At 31.4% G+C, this 18,962-nt stretch overlaps 2 protein-coding genes across 2 annotated transcripts; both read right to left on the reverse strand.

The window, feature by feature from the left end:
- Positions 1-8,101: 8,101 nt before the first annotated feature.
- LOC125849114 (proteasome subunit alpha type-5-like) lies at positions 8,102-14,035 on the reverse strand. The gene is made up of 9 exons (XM_049529132.1): positions 13,877-14,035; positions 13,705-13,786; positions 13,516-13,596; positions 12,423-12,536; positions 12,223-12,324; positions 10,962-11,020; positions 9,156-9,258; positions 8,436-8,501; positions 8,102-8,355 (listed from the first exon to the last, which is right to left on the reverse strand). The coding sequence occupies exons 1-9, from the start codon at positions 13,888-13,890 to the stop codon at positions 8,263-8,265; spliced, it is 714 nt and encodes a 237-aa protein (XP_049385089.1). The 5' UTR covers positions 13,891-14,035; the 3' UTR covers positions 8,102-8,262.
- Positions 14,036-17,770: 3,735 nt separating this feature from the next.
- LOC125848499 (uncharacterized) lies at positions 17,771-18,494 on the reverse strand. Its single transcript, XM_049528377.1, has one exon. The coding sequence runs from the start codon at positions 18,366-18,368 to the stop codon at positions 17,928-17,930; it is 441 nt and encodes a 146-aa protein (XP_049384334.1). The 5' UTR covers positions 18,369-18,494; the 3' UTR covers positions 17,771-17,927.
- Positions 18,495-18,962: the final 468 nt, after the last annotated feature.

Consider the following 18,962-nt stretch of genomic DNA (forward strand, 5'->3'; position numbering starts at 1 on the left):
TTTTCTTAATGAATATGTCAAGTCAAACAGTGACAAGTAAAAGTAAACGAGGGAGTATCTCTTTTCATGAATTTAATACCTCTAACAATTAATGCATTATCGCCTTTTCCTACTTAAGTAATTACTCTCGTTGTATTAAAGGCCAAACACATATGCAGACCCTTAAACTTGTCCCTAAATTTCATTTTGACACTCCAACTCAACCTTGTTCCATTTTAACCCTTCAACTCCAATTTTTATGTTCCATTTTGGCACTTCTTTCCAAAGAATCAACAAAGTGGGATGTGTGTACTTTACATGCCATTATTGTGTGAAAAAATAATGGATGAACATCATTTTTTTTTTAGAGTTTTTGTACATTATTGTGTGAAAAAATAATTGCCGAAAGTGTGTTGGTTTTCTTTTTTAAACAATTAATTAAATTAAATAACACCACATATTTTTTTTTTTTCATATCTAGTCTATTTGGACTAACTCAAATATCAACTTTCTGATTTTTCGATTCAACTAAATACGAGTAAAAAACAAACTCATGTTCATTGCTAATTAATAACACTACAAAAAAATATTGAAACTCAATAGACTTCGTTAGGTTGTCATTGATTTTCTTAAGAAAGAAAATCGACGCACTTTTATTGGTTTATTTTTCACGTAAAAATATAGGGAAACTCTTAAAATGAAATTGTTACTTCTTTTTTTATAAAAAAAAAATCAATGATCATCTAGCAATTTTAATTTTTTACAATAACTAACGGATGAACGCTGATTTTTAAAATGCAAAATTGCAGTTGAATAACATATATAGAAATAAAGAAATCATAAATTATTATTTTGTGTTAAATGGTACATAAAAGAAAGAGAGTTGAAGGGTAATCTTTTATTATTTTTTTAAAAAATACTTTTTAATGTCTTTCACTCTCTTAGAGAAAGTGTGATGCACACAGTCTACCACATCACTTAGAAGTGCCAAAATGGAACATAAAAATTGGAGTTGAAGGGTTAAAATGGAATGAGGTTGAGTTGGAGTGCCAAAATGAAATTTAGGAACAAGTTTAAGGATTTATATATATGTTTGGCCTTGTACTAAAACACATACCAAAGAAAGGTCAGTTGAACCACATTAATTATCCTGCCAATATTTACTTCTTCAAGGGATTAGATTTTTGTGAAAAAGGTCAAAGTTGAACCCCTTTATCGAAAAATTATATTAAACATTTAACTACCACTAAATAGTATTCTTAGCAAATAGCTTCACCAGTTTACCACTACTCATACTCTACTTATTAATTTTGTATGTATGTGGCATATTGTATTAGGTAAAAGTACAATTATAGAAGGCACATGATATAAATGCATTAAACTAGACTAGATTTGATATAGTAGAATTTTGGTAATATTTATAAGTAGTAATTATATGTATAGAATAGTGTAACATATCGAGAGAAGAGTTAGGAGTTTGGAGTTCAATAGGACATGATGAATGTGCATGGAGTAAACGGAAAGTAAGAAACTTTGTTTTTAACTTTAACCCCATGAGGCAAGCAAGTTCCCTCAAATGGTGGAGTTTCCATATGCTTTTTCTACCTATTTCATGCCTATCATTTGGACAATTGACACTCAGTTGTGGTGCGGTGATGAGATTGTTTCATCATTAGTTAGAGTACTTGAATTTGAGCGTTGAGTATGGAGAAAATCTTATTGGGAAGACCACTCGAATGAGTCATGCATTGCAAATTCAAATTTAATCAGAACTGCAATGTAGACTTCGGACACAGAAATTTGGACAATTGACTAAAGTTTATAGTACTACTCTATTCAACTCTATATAGTCAAAGAAGAAATTAACAGCTACACGAAACATCCTTACAAGTCAAAACACACAGTAGACATCTTTCTTAATATCATATCTTTCTCACGTGTAACAATAGTAAATAAGTTTGAACTTTTGTTGGTGATCGATTGTTGAAAAAGATAAATCAACTAAAGACTTAGGGTGTGTTCGGTACGGAGGAAAATGTTTTTTAAAGGAAAATAAATGGCTCGATTTTTTACTTATTTTTTTGTGTTTGATATGTAAGTAAAATATATTATCATAAAAGTATTTGTATATATGTATCAATATTCAAGGCATGTATCTAGTCTAAGTTACTATGTTACTAAGTTACCCTTAATCTTATTTTTAGTGTAGCATTCTGATGAATACGATATTTCTCCATTAAATTCAGCAAAACTCTTAAAAAAAACTTAGTTAAAAGTAATTTTACTTGAGAATTGCTGCTTGCTTTACTATTAAAAAATTTCCCCTTCTACAGTATAAATTATACTTCATGTACCACTCAATATTATTAGGGTATTAATTATGGACTTCACTTGCGCTTCATTTGGATGATTGTTATATATTATTTCATAATGTATCGGATCGTCATGTGCTGATCATTATAATATTTGGATAGATTATTTTTCTTCATTACATAATGTCACACATATGAGCAATTTAAAAGACAAACTTATAAGAAAAGTAGGGTATGAGGTAGATCTATCAAAAAAAATAGTGTAAAGAATAATAAAATAGGATTATTATTAGATAATAAGTATAGATAAAATGAGAAGAAAAAAAAAGGTAACACAATCACATCAAATTAGTTGCTACACAAAATGAATTAAAATCACACTACAATAAATTAAAATTCAACTAATTAACACAGTAGGAATTCAAACAAACAACACAATACTGCAACAACCATCCAAACAATTTGTTGTTCCCACATGACTTTGGAAAGAAAAGAAAATATAGAACTTCAATAATAATAATACAAAAGAAAGATAGTCCACCCATGGCAAAACAGTACTATTGTAAACTCGTTTATTTATAATACTGTACATATATATATATATGGATAAATTAAATGAGGAAAATAGTATGTAGCCAAAGATTTATATATGAAGAAAACCAGGTGTATATGTCATTATAATAATGTGGACGATAACAAGAAGAAACTCAATCGTATATAAGTATATTTGATGATCAAGAAAGTCATCATAGAATCATGCATGTTACTAGCTAATTTTCGTCTATACAATATTCTTAGTTGATCGATATAGCTAGCTAGGGTAATTTATTATTAGGCCTAGTAGAGAAATGACAAAAAAAAGTAACAGAATTAGGGTATGTGTTATGACATGGTGAAGATCCTGAAGGAGGCACATAACCTTTTGGAAGCATTGCTGTATACGTTCTTTTTCTATTCCAATTATCTGATGAACCCCTAATATTCTTCAACTTTAATGTTCTTGTCTTCATCTTCATCTTCTTCGTATTCGTCGTCGTCGTCATCAACCCTCCTCCTTCTTGATCATGTGGAGATGATGGAGCTTCTGATCCAAGATTCTTGGAATACTGGAATTCCATTGAACATGTACAAGACAAGTAAAAGAAGAAGAAGAAGAAAATGAGAAGAAGATTCTTCTTCTTGATATTACCCATATACATTTTTAAGAGAATTCTAATTTGGAATTAATGGATAGAGAAAAAAGAAGTGCGGATTGATTATATATCTTGTTTGACTTATATATAACGAATCCTTTTGGGAAGAGTTAGTAGATATTCATTCGTTACAATTAAATGGAACAGTCGTCTCATATTAAATGAACATTTTCTATTTTCAAATGTCATATTAATTGTAAGGGTAAATGAAAAAAAAATAAAAATTAATTCTCTCCTAATTTAATTAGATGATTAAATAATATGAGACAAATATTTTTAATAAGAGACAGACAGTCGAAGTAATATATGTATAGGTATATGGGAGAGAAGCATAATAGATAGTACAGTTGATAACTTTAGGCTCGTGGTAATGTTAACATTCCGTGGAACATCCATACTATTAGATCCGAAATTAATGTAACACTTACCCAATGATCAGTGGCGGATCCAGGATTTTTGTGGAGGGGGTTCGAAATATAAAGAAGTAAACATGTGAAAATTACAAGATAAAAAACTGAACGAGATAGGAGGAAACTAGTAATTTGAATCCAATAAGTTTAACTTGCCTTGTCATGTCGCGTTTAATTTTTTTTACTTTTACCCTTTTTTATCGAGCTTTTTTTAAAAAATATTTCTTGTGCTTTTTTTCTCTTTTATATTGCAGTGTTCTACTCTATTTTTTGAATTTTTTTAAAATTCAATCACTAAGATATTATAATATATATTCATAAGATAAATAATTGACATCGTCGATTTTCTAGTTCATTTAATTCAATTTACTAGGTTAGTCATTCGTGAAAAAGACAAATGATGAATAGAACAAATAAGTTTAGTTTAGTTTTCATCTTTTTAAAATCGAACTGAAAAAAAATAAGAAAGAAATATTATAAAATTAAGGGGGGAAAATCAATTAATTAGATTTTATTAAAAGATTATACACGACTTTTAAATTTCTTCATTTGATTAACTTTAATTTAATTTATTTTATATAATATTTTTTTAAATCAATTTCAAATTTAATAATAATTCATCGTTAGTACATGGAAAGAGACTTATGTAGAAATAAAATGAGAAGTATAAATAAGAAGAATAAAAGACAAAAATATCTAAAATATGTCTAATAAATTTAAACAAAGATAAATTGAGAAAAAGAAATAGCATATAGAGAAAAATAATGATAACAAAAATAATAAAGTTTTACATTGAATCAAAAACAGTGAGACATTTCATTAAGTTGGGATTTGAGCCTGAAACGAGAGCTCATTCAGCCTTCCAAAAACAATGAAATAGAGTTGGATTTGAGCCCAAAGCAACAACCCATTCAACCTTTCGAAGAAAAAAAAACAAATGGAAAAATGTTGCAAGTGGGAATCAAACCCAGATCCTCTCGGTTTGAGTTGAACGCTTTAACCACTGAGCCATGCTTCACTTTATATTTGAGGGGGTTCATTTTAATATATGTACTCATAAAATAAAAAATAGACCTTATATATACAGTGTAATTTTTCGACGAGGGGGTTCGGGTGAACCCCCTGACCTCCACGTGGGTCCGCCCATGCCAATGATATAACTATCATTTACACACCCCCTCCCAAATAATTCAATTTATCCTTGAGTACGACCTATTTATTAAAGGAACAAATACTATCGTTGCGATTCGTTTCCCTGCTTCATTTGCGTGATTTGTGCTTCATTTAATCGTTTTTAACCTTATGAATGGACTATGAAAAGATTAGTTAATTCGAGTTTTGATAAGTTATTAAGTATTTGCCTTGCTTCTCATCAAACATTAGTGGTCATTGCTAGAGGTTTGCATATGAGCCCGCAGAACAATAACATAATTCTAATTAAGGTAAGGGAATCTCATCTAACTTCATTATATTCTTAAAGGAAATTTATTGATTCAAAAAAAGCAAAAAGGTCAAAAAATTATATAACTAAAAATTGTACTTTAATTGATATACTCATTTAAATACTTCTATTATTTTAATAATAATTGTGATAGTTTATGTAATAATTGAGCCAATTGAAAATGTTTTCAAAACTAAAATCAATAAAATATATATTACCTAAGATATAAACATTTGTGGTACTATATAACATACAATAATTTATATATACATATTTATGGTTTACAGATTATTATAAGAAAAAATATACTCCTAATTGAAGAAAAAGAAAAATCAATAATAAAATTATTATTAACTATCATGTATTTCAAATAATATATGTTATTTTCTATCGGCTTCCAATAAGGATCATTGTCAAATCCAAGAGTGTTTGCAATTCATGGGAAATAATTATCTCTTACCCCTATTTCATGAAACCTCACTTCTGTAACTCTAATAAATCTATCCTGATTAAACACCGCAAAGATATATATTTCAACGAGCGTATGTTTCTGTTTTCTGACTATCAAGATAAATCATAAATGTCGATAATTCATTTGTAAATTGTAGTCAGTAGAATAAAAATTGTATGTTTTGTACATATTTTATGTTTATTCAGATACTTTTGTCATAAATGATTACACTATGGAATTCAGCGACATTGGTCATGCTTTACACCAAACGACTCAAAGTAGGTACATGACTAATTTCAATTGGTGTAACATTCGATCCAAAGAATGGAGAGTTATTACGAATCAATTAGTCTTACACTTTGTTTGATGAATGGTTATTATCTATTATTTCATAATGTATCATATTATATTATATTGTAACGTATAGTTCTAATGAATATAATATTTGGATAGACTCCGTTATTAATATTACACATTCATAATTTGGATAATAAACCTACCATAAAATTAGAATATGGGTGCAACTACTATGAAAGATAAGGTAAATGATAAAATAAAATTTTTAAACAATAAGTATAGATAAAATAAGAAGAAAATAATAAGGTAACACACAATCACACTATATCGGTCGTTACACAAAATGTGTCTTTTCATCATTTACCTAACGATGAAATTAAAAGATACAATACAATATAATTTAAGTAACAATCAAAACAAACATTGTACGTACTTAAACTAACTATACAACACAATATAATAGGTAACAATGCACGATCCGGATTTAGTCGGAGCTTCAATGTGGGCTCCAGACATCGGGCAGGAAATTAAAAAAAACCATCCAAACAATTGGTGCTAAAGTTTGCATGTGTTTAGACATTAGATCATGCATATTCATCTAACATAATTTTCTAACATTGACTTGGTTACGGAACCAATGAGATGACGAAGAATGATGAAACAATAAGAACGATAGAGAGAAATTTCTATGTACTTATAGAGAAAACTCAAGATAAGCATAAGTTTTGATGCATAACAAAATCCAGTATATATGCATTACATATGTGTTACGTAGAATATTAAGAGTGTGAAAATGAAATTTAACCGTTCAAGAGAAAATATTGAGTACAAAATTGAATGGCAAGCGTAAATATATTAAACAAGTACGACGACTGATAAATTAATTTTTTATTTAAGAGTGCAAGAAGACAATGACAAAAGAATGAAAAGGGATAAATATGGGTTAAGACCATTTTATCCAATTCATATTTGGTCAAATTCATTTTCACTCATGTTTATATGGATAGATCACAATCCAATTCATTTTCAATCAACTCAAATTTGATTAAATCGACCCAATTGTCACCCTTATGCGTGTCGAACTATGAGTTAATTAGTTAACTCATAATTTTGTTTTTTGTTGGCAGAGGGATTACATATAATGAAGAATAATATTGAATAGGGTGTTTAGTAATGCACAATTAGTCAAGCAGAGATTATTTCTTATGTCTTGTTTGGTTTGATATTAAAAATAATATTCATTACATAATTTCTAAAAACAGAACCTCCACAAATATGGTGGAAATGGTGTAAAAACGATTTTGAGGGACAATTGTATCTTTAATCATTATATTACATGCATTAAAGTTTACTGCATTATTAGTAGTCTAATACCATGAATTTTCATGTGTTGATTATTTTTTGGTCAAAAATTTTGGTCCTTTGACCATTCTGCAAAAACATCAATGGGACTCCCAGTGTCTTGGGTTTGAAAAAATATTTCAATACTAATATATAAAAAAAAAAATTAATACATGCATTATTTTTTTCAATGCACTTTAGCAAACAATCTGTTAATGCATTGTAACTTCAATTTTCTTTCATTTGTGACAATATAATATTTTCAATTTTTCACCTTGTTACCCTTCTTTGTTCATGAGTGATAAACCCCAAAGATTTATACATATGGGGGAAGTCATCTAGTTAACAAAGGCATGGAGCTCATGTTTCAATTTACTTTAAAATCTGCTTCAAAAACTAATTACTGTCACTTTGTTATACTCATTTAATCATTCTTTAATTTCAACATTTCACATATATATGTTTAAAATCGCAAGTTCATTACTTTTTAAATTCCATATCCAATTAAACTAAGATACATGGAAATATTTCATTCAAGAAAATTTAAATCCCTATTTATATATATAATCCTACATAATGTTGTACTTGTCCCTTATTTTCAGGACACTTGAAACTCCTATTTCCAGAACACATCCCAACTCATAAAGCAGCAAGAGATATATATGGACCAGAAATTTCTTAAATCCTTGAAGTAAATAATGTAATGAGCATACAGAAAACACTTGTCTGAATCAATTCCCAGCCTTGGAAGAAGGAAAAAACAATCCAATTAACTCCAGGGCTGCAAGCATTTGTCATACAAGAAAAATATCATTAACGAGTGTGATCACATGCTTTCTTATAGGCGGCTGATAACCTCTTCCACCTCTAATGGTGAGTATAGATGGTAAGTTGGAGATACCCTTGCAATATCAACATTATTGGGAGTCACCTGAATCAAACAGTGGGAGCTTTTTCAGAAACAAGGAACGAAATCATGAAAATAGAAGTGTCATGAGGCTTACTGCTTACCTTCTCTTCCATCACTTGCTTAAGAATTGACAGTGCTATGGTTTCAGCTTCTTTAAGGGTAAGGTCCTGCAGAAAAAGCAGATAATCGACTTAGATCAACTTTAAGAACCATATGAAAGCTAAACTCCAGGTTTGCTGTTCCAAAAATAGCCACCTGCCACCTACAATATTAAATTTATGAGTGAAAAGTGACTGTGATTTACTTTCCTCTATTGGAGGAAGAGAAGAGGGAAATGGTGTTAGGGGTTGAAGGCAATTGAACGCATCAAACAACCTCAAGCTGCTGAAGACTGGACGGACAACAGCTATGACGATTTCCTGAATACTTGTTTCCACAAACATCTATTTTCGGAGGTGCAAAGGCTAGCATGCTTGTTTGGAAGCGTACAAGTGGGTGAGCGCATCACCAACCAAACTAGCTACTCGAACTAATAAGGTTGGACATCATGTTTGAACTAAGCTATTTAGGGCAAAAATATAAGGAGGGGAAACTCTCCTCTACTTCTCGGGCTTCCACGGAAGATACTTTATCAATGCGGAACTCATGAAGTTCTCCAGCATTCAAGCATCCAAACAGTTGAAATGAGGGTGAATAAAAAAAGGAACAGGACCTATTATTACATCTTCCACTAGCAACATTACCTCCAGCCTGCTGCAGACTGGACCGTAATTAGGACTATAGGACATGGTTTCACTAGAAAAATAAGAAAACTTAGATACCTTGTTATACTGCTCCTGCAAAGAGCTATCAGCACCTTCAGAACCTGACCCAATAGCTTTGGCATTGCATTGCCAGAATGTACCAGAAGGATCAGTATAGTACCTGCACATCATAATTGGGCGACATTCAGTATCTACAAGTTATGTCCCTTGATACCCACAATCAGGGTAGGAAGTAATGAGAGTCCGAGTACTTGAATAAACTATGTAACGTTAACAGTATGCTTATGAAATTCTGAATCCAGTACTTTTCTTAGGAAAAACCAAATATAGTCAAAAGTTTGATTTTAGCAGCTGATCACACAAAAGCCCAATTTATCATGGCCGGTTGGTAGCATCATTTCCAGGAATGTGATCTTTTGACCTCTTCAGTATTTAATATTCATTAACAACAACAACAACAACAACAACATACCCCAATGTAATCCCACAAGTTGGGTCTAGGAAGATAGGAAGATAGGATGTATGTAGACCTTACCCCTACCTTTGTGGGGGGTAGAGAGGCTCTTCCCGGTTGACCCTGGGCTCAAAAGACTATAACAAGGGATTAGGAGATAATATTAGAGCCACATTGTAGTAATTTTTGGAGAGGTAGGTTTTAGTGAGCCAGTGCCTAATACATAAGACACCAGATGTGACAACCATGACAGGTAGGCTAATACACAACCATCCTTGTTGAGCTCAGGCCAATACACAACGACCAATGACCGTTTACCCATCTCCTGCTGGGAATAGAGAACCATAGTTTATTAAGTAGAGCTTTAAAATGGAGTGGATCAAATCGTGACAATGGGCAGTGCTTCCTGGATGGATTTATGTTAGGCATCTAATTTAAAGCAGATGTTTGAGCAGTAGGATGAAATCTTCATGCTTCTTAATTAACTCTATTTAAGGAAAGCGTATAATTTGAATATACAAAAAGAATACTTGTCCAATCTCAAAAAACATAAACAATACTAGTGCTGAGTAAAGGGCTGTTCTACATGGAGGGGAAGGGACCCCAGAAGCAAGGATAAACTAGTACTCCCTCCCGTCCATATTAAGTGAATTGTTGGTACTTTTTTCATAGTTCAAAATAAGTGAAGTATTCAAAGTTCAAGAGAATTGCTGGGACTTTTTTCTATATTTACCCTTCATTTAATGAGGTTCTTAACTACTTCACATTTTCTAGGAGAAAAATTTGGGAATAATCAAAAGGGTAATAGTGGAAAATAGTCTTTGATTTATATCCTTATATATTTTTCTTAAGGTGTGTGTCATACCCCAACAATTCACTTAATATGAACTAGAAGGAGTAATATATTAAGTTCTTAATATTCAATTTATATGAAAGTATTTTTCAACTAATTGAGATAGAATTCATTTTACAATAAAAAAAACGCTCATTATCTAATGAAAATAGAATTAAAATTTTAGAAGTGATGTTCAATACTATATTAAGATGATTTGTGTATATTAGAGCGACTTGTTGAGATTTATAGAAAACATGGTCAAATAAGTGAAAAGAAGTTTTGTCCAAAAAAGTGTAAAGGAGTTTTCCCATGAGATTTAGTATTAATGCATCTGAGATGCAATGGAATTTCTAGTCAAATATTTTACATCGTTTTCTCGAGATCCAATATGCATAAGTCCAACTTAGCCAAAGTCAAAGTAGTATTCGAAAGCAAATTTGGGAGAAGAAGGAAGTCTCTGAAAGATAATATTCCGGCAGCTCTATCAGACTTGATTCAATACCAAGAGAAGAAAATATTGAAAACAAAATATCATAGTTTCCAATACTATCATAGAAGAGATGCAAAGACTTACAAGCTGGGACCATTCTCATCATGACCAGCAATGAGAAGGGACACACCAAAAGGCCTGGACTGCATAAAACAAACGAGATAGACCATTAATACATAAAAAGGTAGGAGATCTGACCTTACAATACTCAAAACATAACAATAAGGGAAACTCTAATCCTGCTGGTGAGTAAGTCAACTGGAGAACTACGGAAGAATGTCTATTTCTTCTGACAAACTTCTTCAACAACACTGACAATCTCCAGACATCCAACTTTTTAGGATATGTTATGAAATTAAAAAAAAAGGAAATGAAGAAACTAGATCAGCACAAGACAGTCATTAGAGCAAAATGCACACCACAGAATATGATCAAAATTAACCAGGTAATTCCAAACAGATTAATTCATACATGATAATATTATCCATAAACAACTTAATTAACTAACTAGTTAAATCATAAATAACCCTTTGCCCTCTCCCCTTCTCCCCTTTCCTTTTGTCCAAGATAACCAGACAAGCTAAGCATATCTTTTGTCCAGCTTACACTAAATAGAATCACCACTCGAACTTCATGAGTTCTTTACAAGCAAAGTTTATAAGTATCATGCATCATTTTTCCTTAGAATATAGAATGTAAAGAGAAGAGCAAATGCACTTATATAGCTGATAAACTGTGATCCTAGGTCCTAGCACCTAAGAGGATCTCAGACTCAACAGCCAGCCTCTGGATCTATCACTACCCAGCTGACATATGCAAGAGCATGTGAAATACAACTACAAATTGAGAAACAGACACATATAGAGATGATACTGCCTAACAATCTTCACACTGATCACTGATCTCTTTTTTGGAGGGGGGAGGAGATAAATGTAGTGACCTATTACCTTTTCATTCTAAAGTCAGTATAGGCAATGTTCGAAAGCACTTGAGATACATGCACAAGTCCTTTAGTGAGACATCAAGAGAAGGGAACAAGGAACTATCACTAATTATATTTATTTTCACCTTATGTCACATGAAGTAGTTGCTGGTTTATATTTATTTACCTTATTCACTTGATGAAATTAACATAACTAGCTTAATATCTAAATTCCACTTCATATAAAGTCATCTGTTTAGTTCCAACTAATTTTTTAGTCAAAATAACAAGGGAACAGCAAAAGATAATATTGGAAAATGGAAAAGATGCTTTCTACAAAATAAGGCACCACTAATTTTTAACTGAAAGATAGTTGTTCACAGAGAAACAAAGAGTACTATACTAAAGTAAAAAGAATCTCACCATAGATTCTTCATCGCCCTCACCAAATTGCAACGCCAAATCACAGAGAGCTTGGGTAGTGGACTCAACAGTCATGGGCTCACCATAAGAGAATCTATGGTTCTGTTGAAAGGGGAAGGGAGGACAAAACAACAACCCAAAATCAGCAATTTACCACTATCACACAAATACTTGAAGGTTAAAGATGTTTCCCTAAATACCTGAGTTTCAACCCGTGCATGTTCCACAAGAGTCCGTGCATCAGCTATCAATCCACTCATTGCACAGCCAATATGCTCGTCAATTTCCATAATTTTCTCCACACTGCTTGGCTCCTATAAGAATATCAAAACTGTGTCATGAATGAACAATACAGAAAATAAACTGAAGTTATCAGGCGAGCGAATAGCATGTTCTCTATTATTTAGATGAACCAACTGAGTGCACAAAATAGAGTGATAGCCAAGCAAGCAATAAAAGGGAAATTGGTCTGTAGCTTTTCTAATTCTTGATCTAGAAGTCGTGTAGCCTACTATGGATATCTCTGCCACCAAGTTTAACTGTTTCATTTCAATTTCATCAGATGCCCCAAAAGAGACCACCAAATTTAACTGTTAAAATGTAGGTCTTACCAATGATATACTAAGCACTAAACAGTGCCAATTAATAGTTAGCACAAATGATTTTTCTAAAATCAAGTATGGCCAGGCACCAATGATATGGTGACACTAGAAAAGAGACTTCAGAATACAGACATATAGGGTTGGCATTGCCTTCTGAGAGGCAAAAAGGGTTTTACTTTTTCCCATCAGTGAAGTTGTAACATTCATTAATTGAGTTAGAGGAAATTTAGGTTGTACAACGCCTCAACGTTCTTCATATGAACTACAACTCCAACCATATTCAGACATGCTCTGTTATTTCCTCATAATTTGACCATTCAATGTTTGTACAATTTATATTTAGAAAAACGCCATTGTTTCAATGTCGATGTCAATTAAGAAAATTTCAAAGGAAAATGAGCAGCCACAATGTTTACGCAGAGACATGTACAAGTTGAGTTGTGTTGTGGAGGGGGAAGAACTCCTTTCACAAAATTACAAGATTCCCAACAATTAGCAATCATTTCCCAATCCTGTACCCCACAAAATCCATACTTCAATTTACATTGGTGAAGCTCTACCAGCATTTCTTATAGGTGTTATTGCTGAAAATTGAACTTCCCATCCAACTATAACCCATGAACATAATCACTAAACCATACAGAAGTAACATAAAACCATCCCCAATGGAAGGGAAACAAGTGTTACAAACCAGAAGTGGTGAAGTAATGCGCTTCTCCACAGCAAGAACAACTCCTTCCTTAGTCTTCAATCCAATTGCAGTTGAACCCAACTTCAAAATATCATAATTTGAAAATCACAAAACCAAAAAAAACACCCATCAGCTATTTCCCGTCCCCCCAAAAAAAAAAAAACAGGAAGCGAAAATCAAAGAACTTACCTTGATAGCTTCAATAGCATATTCAACTTGAAACAATCGTCCTTCAGGCGAGAAGGTGTTAACACCTCTATCGTACTCAGTTCTTCACATCAAATTTCCAAAAAAAAATCATTCAATTCCGATTTAATTGAAAAATAAAGTAGATTAAGCACCAAACAAATGCAAAATTTACCTGGTAAGAAACATCTTTGTTGAAAATTGTAACAGATTCAAAAACCCTTTGTTGAGATTTTGTTTGAACTGAAGATTATTAAGTTTTCTTCTTCTACTGTCTTTAAACTTGATTAGCAAGACATTGTTGCTCTACTTCTTTTTTGTTGGGCTTTTTACCCGTTGGAGTCATTTGCACTTATAGCCCTTTGCGGGATATAAATTTATATTTTGGTATCTTAATATTTTGTTCGGACATAATTTTAATTTCTAACGAATTTATGTCCCATTCGGAATAATTCCAATTGCTACAAGAAAAAAACTGTATTGTATATTTATCAATTGTCTTTTTTGTTTATTTAAGATAGGCTATATAGGTTAATCTTTTTATTTATGTATGTATGTAATTTTCTAACACATATGTTTGTTTTTTAGATAAAAATGGACCAAAAACTGATTGTAAGCACCCCTAATTAGCGTTGTCGTGGTTAGGTTTTCATTACACACAAAAAAACTGAAGTATATTGATCCATTTGGTTCAATACTTCTGTTTTTAAAAATTATTTTTCTATTTTTTCTTGATTTATACATGAAATATAATTTTATTCATTTTTTTCTTGATCTATGAATAATTTTTCTTTCGTAAATCAATGTGTAGAAGGATTTGAAGCAAAGATGGAAGACTTCATTAGAAAGCAAGTTGATTATTTAGGACGCTCTATTCTTGTCATGGTCTTTGTTACATCAATGTGGATTATTTTCTGATATAGTGATTAAAATTTTGTAATCTATGGTCTAATTAAATAATATTTTAATTTGAACATGAGGGTGCAAAGACTAAAAATTCAAAGAAGAACTGGTTATATATATGCCTGAGAAATCCTTCATAATTATTTATTGTTGAGAAAAAAATTAAAAATACTCTTGAAGACTTAAACTATTAAAAATATGTCAAATTTACCTCTAAATATATATATTTTGGGGTTAAAATATTCTTGCCGTTACATTTTGGCTCTAAATAGTACTCTCTAACTAACCAAATGGACCAAAAATATCCTTTCTTCTAATGATTGTTCCAAAAAAGGAGAATAAGAGCCAATTTCACCCTTAAACTATTTAGTATCGAATGTTTTTTTTCCTTTTTTGGTTTTCATCGGAAATGTCCAACTATTTTCATTAGGAGTCAATTAAATTCAAATTTCAAGTAAAACACTAGGGATATTCACGGGTCAATTTGGATCGGTTATTGGTCAAAATCAAAATCAAACCAATTTAATTGGTTTTAAAATTATCAAAAATCAAACCAAACCAAATATAATATACATTTATCGGTTTGGTAGTTATCGTTTTCGGTTTGGTTTGGTTTGGTAATTCAGTTATTAACCATACACAAAAATAAAATAAAAAACAATTCATTCAAAATGTGAAAAAAGTGACAACAATCCATTTAAAACGAAAAATAGTTAGAATGACTTAAATTACTGAACTTTAGATCACTAAATTTACTATCAATAAAGCTTTAAAATTCACTATATTGGCCTAGAAGGAAGAGACAATAACTTTTTCCGTCCCACAAAAAATTGTCATAGACGCTCATGTACATGAAATCAATAAGATAAATGTTTCATCTTGGACATTTTTTCTTTCAATAAGTAAATTATAAAGAATTTTTAATGAAAATATGTATATGATCTTTAAAATTGTTTATAAAAACAATATATTTATAAGTATTTATATTAATAAAAATATATGTATATAATTCATCGGTTCAGTTCGGTTTGATTATTTCTTTGGTTTTTTTGAATAAAATCATAACCAAACCAAATACTATCGATTTTTAAAAATCTAAAACCAAACCCAAATAAAATCGATTTTATTTTATTGGTTTGGTTCGAATTTTCAATTTGAATCAATTTTTATCCAAACCGTGAGTACCCCTATAAAACACTATCTTATACAAGCAATTTTAAATCTGATAAAGGTCAAATTTGACATATGATTAAGAATAAAAATGATATTTATTACTCGATCATGACCCTAATAATTTGAGTTAGATGCCCCCAAGGCCTAGCTCAAGTGGCAAAAGGTGGAGGATTTGCGGCTTAGGTCGCAGGCTCAAGCCCCACACCATGCAAAGCGAAGCCCGGTATTTAAGTGGAGAAGGGTAAAGGGCGAATCCATTATCCACCAAGTTTAGAAGGCTGTAATTGATCCAAAGAACGGATCACAGACGGATTTCTCGGTTATCAAAAAAATTGAGTTAGAGCTAAATCCTTCTTCTCATTTCCATGCCTTGACTCACTGACACGTTGTAGTTTAGGCATCCATTTAGCTGTGCCTATACACACAGCATATGACAGAAAGGTGCTTCTACTTGAATTAAAATTTAGGTCACCTACCTTCTCCTCTCTTAATTGCTATCTGCCCTCATTTGTTTTTCAGAACTATATTCCAGCTGTTTATCCACGAGGGTATATGGTGGAGTGGTAAATATTATTTCATCCTTATTTAGTTAATGTTTGGCCATAATTTTCAAATATTTTTGGTAAATATCGAGTATTTGGGTTAAAATTTGGATAAAATTTTACCATATATTTGGCCATAGTATTTGAGAAGCATATTTCACTTTTTTAGGAAATATGATTGACACTCACAAGTTTTTAAAACTATCAAAACTAACCATAGGTTTGTATTACAAGTCAATTGAATCTTCGTTGCAACAACTAACAAGTAGTGTCCATGATACTAGAGTAATATGATAGTTCGGAGCGAGTGCAACAAACATCATTCCATACATCGTGAAGTAGACAAAGCACATGACTTTATTACCCTGAGCAGATTGTTCATTATTTTCATCAATAATTATATCATCACTTTCATATTCACTGAATATTCTATCACTACTTTGGTGTTTACGTATAAACTATGTAATACAACGCAAACAACTATTATAGAGAGTGTTTTTGTAAAAGATAAAAGTTTGGTGTAGAATTTAAATTTTTAAAAGATCTCAAATAATGAAATTTGACCCAAATACTAATTTTTTCTAGTATTTGGGAATTTGGGTTATTTGCCAAATAATTACAAATTGTATGGACAAATACTATTTGTCAATTTTCCCCCCAAATATAACTTGAGAAATCTATCGCCAAACTGGTCCTTAGAGGTTTCAGGTTCGAGTTCTTTTGAGTATAGAGTCGTTCATTCTTAATCAGAGATCTTGAATTCAAGTTCTCGAGTACATAAATTTTTCGACACAAATTTAAATTTCGTTCAACTCAATATCGAACAAATAAAAAATCCACCTATTTGATTTCCAAATTCATGGCATCTGCCCTCTTTTTCTGCCTTTTCTTCTTATAGGAGAAATATCTTTTTTTTTTTCCTTTTTGTGCGGTTTGGGATGAGAATCTTGTGATTGAGTAGGTGATACGCATATATATATCGATATTTATATCAAATTTAATTAATGAATAAATGCTATGCATATAAATATACAATAACATTACATAATCATTACTAATTGATTATTTATATTCACTCCATCAAGTTACATTAGCTTGGAATAAAAGTTATAGGGAACAACTTTAAACCAAAAAGCCAAAACTGTTGAGCTATATCCTCAATAAATCTTTTTGCCCAATTAATCGAACTTGTTTGAGTGGTAAACACCTTTCACTTTCCGCTCTAAGTGAGTTATCAAGAAAGCAAAAATGCGAGAGATCTTGGAAGGGATTAAAAAAAATTCAAAATATTTACTTAGTAAAATCATTTTTAACATTCTTATGGTTCAAAATTCATGCCAAATACACCACATTTTATATTTTGTAAATTTCTCAATTATCTGAAAATGAATCAAGATGTAGATTTTATGTATGCAGCTAAAAAGGTCCAAAGAAAGAAGAGAAAAATATACTCCACTATAAACTATAGTTCCATTTTCACTTTTAACTTTGGTTACATAGGATAGGATTAAAATAGATAAAAAGACAGTAATTTAATTATTTAAATAGTACTAGTAAAATGAAAATCACATTATTAATTCCTTAAAATACCCCCTGAAACCTTCAACTTCACTTCTTCTCCTCTTCTTCCTCCTCTTCAAAAGCAGACACAGGAAAAGACCTAGAAAGTCCAGTAGGGGTAGCAAAGTTAATCTTCTTACACTCCGGATCGGAAATTGAAATATCAGAAATCGTAACCCAGATGAGGATCTCCTTGCTCTTTACGCCGGTGAGCTTCTTCATCCGGCGATTCTCCACAAACGCCGTCACCTCAGTATCGTACCAGACGAGCTTCCCGATCTTCTTATACTTGTGCTCTTTCGCCTTCTTCTGTTTCAGCCACACGAATCCGGTTTCGGCGTTGCGGCCGACTTCTACGATGTCTTCAAGTGGGAGAAGACCATTGGGCATGTTGATTTCCTTCAGAAGTTCAAGTGATTTCTGCTTGCAAACCACCGGATCTGTGTAAACTTCGGCATTTTCACGATGGCTTGCGATAACTTGAGACATGTTTTCCGATTTCACAGAGATTTGAGTTTTTTATGCAGAGAGTGATTTGAGGATTGTAATTTTGAATTTGTGAGTACTTGATTTGGGATTTGGGGTATATTTATACAACAAAGGGACGATGTTAAGTTACCAAATTGACCTTTAGATTATTTATTTGTTTATTGTTTATTTTGGAATTCTCGTGACGAGTAATTTTTGTAATTTAGTAAACGTTCTGCCATACTCTGAAATTAATAAAGTCTTTTAACTGCATACCAGATATATGAACTGCGTCAGATATACTGAGGGTATGTTTGGAAGGACACCTTGATAATTGAATTTGGTGTAATTATATTATCTTATTCTATTTGGAAGGACAGGTAATTACTTGGTCAGCAGATAATTGATATAATTAGCAGGGGTAATTACACTCTACAATTCACAGGCAAAGGTGAATTGCTGGTAATTACATCAGGTAATTACATGATGTAATTACTACTTGATTATTTTTTAATTTCTTTTTTTTTATTTCTATTTTAATTTTTTTACTTCTATTATTTTAAGTTCTTTTTTTAATTTAATTATTCTAAAAATTTGTAAAAGTTTATGTTTTAT

Source organism: Solanum stenotomum, chromosome 12 (genome assembly GCF_019186545.1).
Source record: "Solanum stenotomum isolate F172 chromosome 12, ASM1918654v1, whole genome shotgun sequence".
Classification (NCBI taxonomy): Eukaryota; Viridiplantae; Streptophyta; class Magnoliopsida; order Solanales; family Solanaceae; genus Solanum; species Solanum stenotomum.

Excerpts from the sequence above, each read along its gene's own strand:
- LOC125849114 (XM_049529132.1), bottom strand. Across the intron at positions 13,597-13,704 it reads ATGCTATTGAAGCTATCAAG|TTGGGTTCAACTGCAATTGG; the intron begins GTAAGTTCTTTG and ends GATATTTTGAAG. Across the intron at positions 8,502-9,155 it reads TGCAGGAGCAGTATAACAAG|GACCTTACCCTTAAAGAAGC; the intron begins GTATCTAAGTTT and ends CTTTTTCTGCAG.
- LOC125848499 (XM_049528377.1), bottom strand. The coding sequence starts at position 18,368 with ATGTCTCAAGTTATCGCAAGCCATCGTGAAAATGCCGAAGTTTACACA.